Below are 9,302 nucleotides of genomic sequence, written 5' to 3' on the forward strand. Positions count from 1 at the left end.
TCGCGTGCCGTGATCGATACTTCACGGACTGATTACGTTCTTTCCACTCTACATCTATTACTTCATTGCATCAAATATTAATATTTTTAAAAATTATTTGACTTTAATTTTATTTCACTTGTCAAATGCAAGGAACGTCTCTGGTTTCGAATCAGGAGTCCCTTGAATCCAAAGGCAAACCCAAGTTAGTGGACAGGTTTTCATGATCCACATGCGGATCAGCCCACCCAATCAGCTACCTAAATATTTTGAAGCTCGGCCTGCGAATCCACGCTTGTAGATACAAATAATTTTTTGTTTTTTGTTAAAAGGCAGAAATTCCCGTTTCACTTAGTGAAAGATATAATTACAACAGTTCATAAAAACTCGTGTATTGCTAAGATAACTCTAATTGCATTTTTATTAAATTTTCTTACATACAGCTCTCACTACTGAATGATTGAATACAGAAAAGGTTAAGAACTTCACAAGAAGTAAAGAAGAAACACAAAAGAAAAGAAAAAAACAGGTAGCACCAAAGCAACTAGACTGAAACAAGAGACCTACCTATCACAGATAGTTATGAACCTCGTAACTTTACGAAGAGACCTAAGTGCAATTCCTCAAGAGACATCTGAAGATAAACAGATGTCAGAGTTAACAGAAATCTTTATTAAAAAAAAAACAAAAGATGAGACTGTGCACGACGCTATTCATATACTAGGCCTCTCCCTGAACTTCTCTCTTTTTAACATCCACATGGCTCTTGAACATCTGCCTCTTTAATATCTTTCTCATAAAAAATCTCCTCCTGTGTAAGAAAATTTGAAAAAATTAGGAAAGAATTAAGGAATGAAGAAGTTGATTTTTCGGGGATGACCTACTGCACAAAGAGAATTAAAGAAAAATAGAGAACTCTATAACCAGCTGGTATGTCCGTAGATTCCAGTCGAACCAGTTTTGGAATAATGAGCAGGGAAATGCGAATCTATTTGTTAGCAGGGTGACAGTGTCTCTAGAGCACTCAATAACAGACCAAAAAAAACAAAAAAACTAAAGATGTGCCCAGAAAATACCAGTAATCTATTTCATTGATTAGTCTCTAATTACAAGTACTTGATGTCTATTTAAAAACCTAGCTTGTCTAAGCTAACAACTTTTCTGTTACAGTACTAACAGCGGCCTAACTGCTTCCAATTACTAACTAACCGGTTGTTACAACCACACATGCTAACTAATCATAATTAACTCTAATATGCTGGCTGGCACAGAAAGTGTCAAACCTTATCTCATCTGGTATATGTATCGCTAATTCAATATTTAGTATAAATGAAGGCCACCTTGTAATTGACCAGTCTGGATATTAACAAGTAATAACATAACCCGCAAATTAGGTGAGAACCACCCTTTGGTTTAGTGGTTAAAGGCAACACTCTCCATGTGAGAGGTTGCATGTTTGAAATTCAAATGGAGAATTCTAATCCACCCTAGACAAAAAAAAAAAAAAAAAAAAGGTGCGGTTCTCCTGTATTAAGCAAGGTACTTGATCCCTCTTTGACTATTAAGAGCTAGATGTTTTATTGACTTTTGGGGCTTGAGGGGTCTAATATGCCAAAAGCCCAAAAACACTAAAACTATGCTCAACCTTTTTGGGCCTTGATTTACTCTGTAATGATGGAGCGAGTATTCCATTTGGAATGCACCACAATGTATTGTGTAACCATTAAGCCTTTGGCATAGGAAATTAGGTGTCAAGAGATCATGGGCTATAATATCTCTAGTTGATATAAATATGGAAATAAAAAATGAGCCCTGTAACCGCACACATATGGCTGTACTACGGTTGCCCAAAATCAATTTTGTCACAATATTTTCTTTTCTAGATAAGTTTCTTGGATTAAATGAATCGATATAAAGAATATCTTAATTTTGCAAACAAGTGGTCTATAATCTGCATATCTTTCTTTTAATTTTGCACACATGAAATATAAATTTCTTCTTCCAAACAAAAAAAAAAAAATGAACAAAATAATTTCGCAACCAAAAAGGTTCTACTTCCAACTTTGCAGTTGTCTTTAAAAATAACAACTTGGATAAATTCAAATAGTTCAGGGATATAACTGGGTACATGTATGGGGACTTCTAACACTTCCTTGTAGAAATGGACTCTTTCCATTTCATCTTTGAATAAAAATAAAGTAAAAGAAATTAAATTAACCTGGATTATTTCTTCAATGATATCCTCCATGGTGATGATGCCAATGGCCTCCTTGTGCTCTTCGATCAGTACAGGCAACGGCTTGTCATGCAGCTGCAACACCTCTGTTTTGGCACCAGTCGACTTCTTGGTCCTACTAACCGTTCGGTTATGCCTGTTTGAGTTGGGGAAACTCTTGCATCTCTGCATCGTCTTTATACTTTTTGTCGAGTTTTCACTTATCTTCTCTCCCTCAATTTCAATCTTTATTTCTTTTGTAGGGATATTACGGATCAGAATGATGAATATTTAATTATTATTTGTCTAGATCTTTGGAAGTTGATAGTTGCACCTGTATTCGTATCCCCTAAGGTTACCTGACTGAGTAGAATTGAATTGGACGGCCCAAAATTGAAATTTTTAACTTAGCACGAATCTCAAAGCACAAATAATACTGCCCCCCTACTGTCATCCGATCACCCACCGGCTGAAATTAAATCTGGGCCGTCCATTGCAATTGTGTTGAGTCGGGTACCTCTGGGAGGATACGGATCCGTTGCACCTTGGGGTTTAATTTCTACTTATTATGTGAGATTCTAGAATGCACAATTTTTTATTTAAATCTTACCACAAATAGCTCCTTCTTTTGCAGTGTTGTTTTGTCTCATTACAACTGCCATGTGGCTGTGCCCCTTTTGAAACTCATTCAGTATAGCATACAACCCCATGTCTTCTGGAAACCTATCGATTTCATTTCAAATATATAGATTACAATTCGGATGGGAGAATTCTTTGTTGTAATAATAAGGATATTAAATAGTTAGATGGCTCGACTTCCAATCTTTACTAAAAAAAAAAAAAGAATATATAAATTACAATGGTGTTGTATTATCATTTTTGCATGTTGTTATTTTCCATTTATATAAAAATAAGTTTGTTTACGTTGTTGAAATAAAATCTACTTGTAGAATTATATAATTAACTAATTAAATCATAAAACTTTAGTTCAAAGATCAATATCTTCATGAGAGGAAGATTAAATAAAATAAATGTCTTGCTTACCGAAGGATCTTTCGAATAGTAACGTTCCTCACAGGAACCTCATCATCAGGGTTTATTGATAATAGATTCTTCACCTGAAATTTTAAACTACCGCATGACTAATTATTACAAACATATAAAAAATTAAGTTGATAAAAATAATTATTTAAGAATCAATATGCATACCAGAACTAATCCTATGATGTTCATCTTTTCCTTGCAATAAACAGGGACTCTGCTATGACCTTTATCCAGTATCTCTTGCATCAGCTTTCTGCGTTATAAATAAAATATAAGAAAAGATCACACATTGTTATAAGCAAGAAAGAAATGTGCAATTATGCTCCTGTTGTTTATTATGACAAAATTTAGTGTCAATTTCACATTCACTTCAAAGAGTTTCAAGTAGGATTGACCCAACTTAACATTGATCGTGTTCCTAAAGAAAACTCAACATTGATTGACTCTCCTTATCCAACTAAGCAACATAAAAAGCAATACAACAAAATGGAGACTAACCTATCAAGCTTTGCATTGATGTCAATTGCAAATGTGTCAGATAGAAGTGTCATGGCATCCTTAGCTTTTTTCTTTATTAATTCAAGTGCCCCATTAATTATCATTGTTTCATCAAGAGTTAATTCTCCTCCTCGACCAGCCTAACAATTATAAAGAATTAGAGCTGATACTCACAGGACAGCTTTAGGCATTCCTGCCAGTTTGAACACAATGTTAAGCTTTCGTTTAATCTATGAATTCATTTTGCAGTTTAGTTAAACAATGTGTCAGTGAAATTAAGCTCCTTTGGGTTAAAGTAAGGATGGTTGATGCTTAAATAATGCTTCAATCCATCTCTGAGAGTTAAATTAAGAAATTGATGCGAAGGCTAGTTTTGGTCAGATTAAGGCTTAATTGCATAATTGGTTGCATTGGCCCCATATTAATTACCATACTGGTGTAGTGGTATGCAAACCCGAATTGAAATCAGATGATAGTAACAAAATAGAACTCTTTAACCTCATTTCCATGAAGCTTAACAAGCGTTTGAAGCTCTGCTCTGCGAAATAGAAGCACACGATCATGTCCTAGCAAGTAATCCAAAAACTGAGAGCAACTAAAGTTGTTAGTAAAACAAAAACTGGACACCTAAGAGAAGTATGCATTTAAGCATGTCAACAGAAATAATAAAAAATTAAGACCTTGCTTATAGGTAAAGCCACGGGATACCAAACAATGACGAGGATACGAACAAATGGCACGACCGCTGCTCCAATCGCTAGCCCATACCTTGTGCACACTGCCTGTGGTATGATCTTTGATACAAGAATAAACAAATGTAAAAGGTAATCAGCATAAACATATAGATTCTCACCATTTTAACAAGTAATTAATTTAATTCGTGACAATTTGTTATCACCTCACCGAACACAAGTATTAATGTGACAGATATTAGTACTGCGCTCCATGCTTGAACCAGACCATCGAGGAAAATAGGAAGCGCCTGGAACCATATCACAGAGAGAAAGTCGGGATTAACAAACCATTTGCATAGATATATGCATATGCTGTACCATTCAATATCTGCAATCTTCGTAGTTATGAATAAATAGATTTTGGGTTAGATTTCCTAACTTTGGCAGTTTCACATTACCAAACAAAAGAACAAAGTTACTTTTATCTCTACACAAATGAAAGGGAGAAGGGGTGGTATTGGTCGCTATAATGACAGAGGTACGGTGGCATGCAATTTATATTTCCCATGTTTTACTTTTAAAGATGCATGTCAACTAGATATTGTTTTACAGGTGGGCTAAGGTGTTTTCGGAAAACACATGTTCTAAACTATCAATCCAAAATATTCTTTTCATTTTAAAATGTACTTGTAGACCAAATTTTACATTTTTTTTTAGAAAATTATGAACTATAAAAAACAATGATTTTCTTTCTATCTAAAAAAATAGTAAAAAAAATGTAAAATTTAGTGTTGAATGGTTCGGATAGACTTTTAGACCTTAAAATCACAAAATATGAGAAAAAAATAAAACAAAAACTTCATTTCCCAAAACACCGTAGCCCAACTCTTGAAGACATGGGTCGGCAGCTGGCCGATTATGCAGAATCATTATGAGGCCGCTTATTTTATACTTATTTGTCTTATTTTGATATATGATCTAAAAGATGATTCGACAACAAATAATTAAGAGCATTATATGCTTATTACCTCCATAGCAATGGCATTGCAAATAAGAAGAGTACATAGTATCTGATGATGTTGTTTCATAATTGGCAATATTTTCGCTGCCAATGTAAAGAAGAAATAAATGAACAAAAAATTATATTTTAATAGAAAGTAGTCCAGGAACAAAGTTAATCAAATTAACACAAATCTTACTGTTTTTTTTCCCTTTTTTTGGTCTTCACAACCTTATTAGTCACATATTGGTCCCACATGTTATTACAGAAAACAAAATGAAACTTGGGGTGTGGACTAACGAATTCATATCACCTAAGGTAACAGAATATTTATGTTTAGATTCGAACTGTTTGATAGAATCCACTTGAACATTAAAGAGGCTCCGTGTAGGGCTGCTAATGATTAAGGTTCGGCTCAAACTCAGCTTGGCTCAATGAGGGAAGCAAAATGTTTTGGCTCTAACTCAGCTCGATTTTGAAAAAAAAAAAATCAACTCGACTCGGCTCATGTAAACACTTGGCTCGACTCAGCTTACAAGCTCGCGAGTCGGCTCGTGAGCCGACTCATATTTTTACAATAAAGTGGAAAGGTGCTTACTGTCGGCTTGAGTCGACTCAGCTTGTGAAATTTTGCAATAGTGGAAAGGTACTCCAAAAAAGAGCGATTGTTTGCGTGTTTGCGCCTTGGTCTTTGCTGGATTCATATCACCTGAGGTAACTCCAATTTTAATTTTAGATCCAGACCGTCTGATCTAAATTTCGCAACAATAGCAAATTTTGAGGCATTAATTACGCGCGACTTTAATTTTGAGGCATCAATTTTGAGTGCTCCGTGCTACTTACTGTCATCTTGAGTTTTTTTTTTGTGAGAGAAATATTGAATAGACTTGTTATTTTTCGATATTTACAATATTGCCATGCTCTTGTCGCTACATAATCCAACGAGGAAATAAGGTTTACTTCTAATTAATTATCTTCCTTTTGCAAACTGGAAACGGGGTGCAGTCCAATGATCTATCGGACCAAATTCGTTCCGTTGCCCACTCTCGAGACGTCCGATCAGCATCAAGAATTGTGTTGTCAACTTTAACATTTGCGCAGATTGATAGCATACTAATCTTAATTCTAATTTAATGGCTAAAGTCGGCTGTCGGACCAAATTTTAATTTAAGATCCAGACCGTCCGAACTCGGTTCTTTATGCACGTGTGGGTTGGTTTGGGTTTTGAGGCATTAGTTACGCGCACAACAGAAAATTTAAGTAAAAATATGAGCCGGCTCACGAGCTTGCGAGCCGAGCTGAGTCGAGCCAAGTGTTTATATGAGTCGAGTCGAATCGAGCTTTTTTTCTTTCAAAATTGAGCCGAGTTGAGTTTGAGCTTTTTTCAGTTTCGAGTCCGATTCATTATGAAATATTGAGCCGCTCAACTCATTGATTCGCGAACCGGCTCGACTCATTAGCAGCCCTAGCCCCGTGCCTTTTACTTGGGGTCAAATTGATTTGGATTTTGATCGTGCATACAGTCCGGATCTAAACTGAAATATTTTGTTACCTCAGAGGATATTGATTGTAGACTAACATAATAAAAAGGGCGATGCTAGTTTCAAGTTACAAAACACTATATTCAGCGCGGAGGAATGTATTTTTATCTTAAGACCAATTTTACTCTCAATAATTATATTCTATCTTTGCTTCATATTGTAATAAAGAAAGCCAATTAATTTATAATAATGCATTAAAAGAAATACCATGAACAGTAAAGGAAGTTAATTAATTTGTAATAATGCATTAAATGAAATACCATGCACAATACCTGGTTCTTATCAAATATATCTTTCTTTCCATATTCACATATGATTCTAGCTCCATCCATTTTAGAAGACATGATAAGAGTTGCTTGAACTCAATATTAAAGCAAATAAGCTACAATATTTTGTTTTCTAGTTTGAGTAGATCAAAGATTTTTAATTGTTACTATTTATATATAATTTTTTAGGACAAATTAGGAGGTTATGTTTCGGAGATTCCTGTTTTAAACATCCAATTTGCAATATTTTAGGAGGCTGTTATTTTAAATTAAAGAATTAAAGTCATTTTGATATTTGAGTCAATTTGAAATCAATTAGGAATTTATCGTAAAATCATTAAAATTACACTGTTAAATTTTTTAAAACATTTGATCAAAAAAATAGTTTTCTAGTTTGAATAATGCTTGATATTTTTGAAATATCAATTAAATGTATTTTAGAAGAAAAAAAAAATCATATTACACAAGTGCTAATTAAGTAGGCTATGTTTTAAATTTAGGTTCAGTTATTGATTTGGTTCAACTTTAATTAGTTTTCAATTTTTTAACATGATGCATTACAAGTTTTTGTTATAAGTTTAAGATTTATACTTATCAATACCATGTGAATGTGAGCTATTGAAGATAAAATTTGTCCATACCAATTTATTTACTTCTATAAACAAAGAGGCCTAAATTTGACAGCTATTTCTTTCACCTTATTAAACAGTTTTCCTTGTATAGAATAATTAAGTTTAGAACATAGAAAAATTCATGAAATCAATAATTAGGAGCAAAAATTGTATAAAAGTAGAAAAGAATTCATTATGCCCTCAATATTTGAAAGTGAGCCCCCAAAATAGCGCTATCCAATAAAAAAAAGAAGTGTGTTAACACATACGAGAGACCCGAAAATACTAAAAATTGTCTAAAATTTCCAAATACAGCGTGTTCAATGCTCGACACAGCATCAACATTTAACACCTAGTGTTGAACGAGTCCGGTTCCCCTAAAGTAACGCAATTTTTGGGTTTTGAATTGGGATCATATGTTTTGAATCCGTTGTTAAGGATCGTCTTGAAATTCGAATCAATTGCTCGGAATGTGTGCACTCCACTTTAGAATAAATTATCACGGATTTGAATCATACAATTCTGATCCAAAACCCAAAAATTGAGTTACTTTACTTAATTTGAACTCGTGTTCGTGTTGAACAGTCTCAGCACTTGCCACCTGTGTCAACTGCGTCAAATGCTGACATTGTTCAACACTAGGTCGGTCTATGCCTAGACCACCAGTGGATCAGTTACAACCTTTCAATGATCAGTTCCTTATCCTCTGTTATGTTTAGCTCTGAACTCTGCGGAGCAAGTTGACAGTGGGCACCATCACTATCTAATACGCGCCGCACACAGCCTGGGGTTTCAAATTTCAACAACTCGCTACACAATCCTTAACAGGGATCAAAATTCTGTAATGTGCTTGGTTAACCATATCCCCATGACCCATCCCACATCTCCAAACAGGGGAGCGACTCCACGAAAAATAAATTAAGCTCATTTTCATGGGTATGATATGAGCAACAAAAATAAGACAAAATGGATGAAAATCAATATCTAACCAGCATTCTTCCGGATATGAGGTTGTCCCGCCTTGGCGAGAACCTCTAGATCGACAAGACTAAGCGACATAAGCCCCAGCGTTAGACCGGACATTAGCCCAGCGAATAGCACCAGTAAAATTACCATAGCGATGTGCACGAAGAATCCAGTTCCGCAACAGTGGTACTCCACCCCCATAAGCTCTCTCTAGTCTCTCTCTTTGTTTTTTTTTAGTTTGACAGTGGCTGTCAAGAATTTCTTCTCTCTCTTTTATAAGGTTATGCTTCGCATGAGAGCTCCGTAAAATATGACTTTCGCTTTATTTAGCTCGTGCTTTCGATATACTCAATTTGTGTCGAGGTCACTTCTCCATTCTTTTCTAAACGAAGATGCACTAATTAAAGAATGAAATAGAGGCGTACAAGCATTGGGCATTTTTTCTTATTTTCCTTGACATGAATGTATTTGTGTGTATATCCATTTCTAAGAAAATGGAGAGGAGCGA

At 34.8% G+C, this 9,302-nt stretch overlaps 1 protein-coding gene across 2 annotated transcripts; it reads right to left on the minus strand.

The window, feature by feature from the left end:
* Positions 1-382: 382 nt before the first annotated feature.
* LOC144572485 (DUF21 domain-containing protein At2g14520-like) lies at positions 383-9,051 on the minus strand. Of its 2 annotated transcripts, XM_078322075.1 has the most exons (11): positions 8,818-9,051; positions 5,439-5,515; positions 4,635-4,718; positions 4,417-4,530; positions 4,235-4,321; positions 3,737-3,876; positions 3,404-3,491; positions 3,239-3,312; positions 2,805-2,917; positions 2,198-2,448; positions 383-790 (listed from the first exon to the last, which is right to left on the minus strand). In XM_078322075.1, the coding sequence occupies exons 1-11, from the start codon at positions 8,993-8,995 to the stop codon at positions 728-730; spliced, it is 1,269 nt and encodes a 422-aa protein (XP_078178201.1). In that variant the 5' UTR covers positions 8,996-9,051; the 3' UTR covers positions 383-727. The 2 variants fall into 2 exon arrangements, with proteins under 2 accessions (XP_078178201.1, XP_078178202.1); XM_078322076.1 differs by lacking the exon at positions 383-790 and having other exon boundaries at positions 2,325-2,448; positions 2,808-2,917.
* Positions 9,052-9,302: the final 251 nt, after the last annotated feature.

Source organism: Carex rostrata, chromosome 20 (assembly GCF_964058835.1).
Source record: "Carex rostrata chromosome 20, lpCarRost1.2, whole genome shotgun sequence".
Classification (NCBI taxonomy): Eukaryota; Viridiplantae; Streptophyta; class Magnoliopsida; order Poales; family Cyperaceae; genus Carex; species Carex rostrata.

Excerpts from the sequence above, each read along its gene's own strand:
- LOC144572485 (XM_078322075.1), bottom strand. The coding sequence starts at position 8,995 with ATGGGGGTGGAGTACCACTGTTGCGGAACTGGATTCTTCGTGCACATC. Across the intron at positions 4,322-4,416 it reads TGGCTTTACCTATAAGCAAG|TTTTTGGATTACTTGCTAGG; the intron begins GTCTTAATTTTT and ends AGTTGCTCTCAG. Across the intron at positions 791-2,197 it reads TCATTGAAGAAATAATCCAG|GAGGAGATTTTTTATGAGAA; the intron begins GTTAATTTAATT and ends TTTCTTACACAG.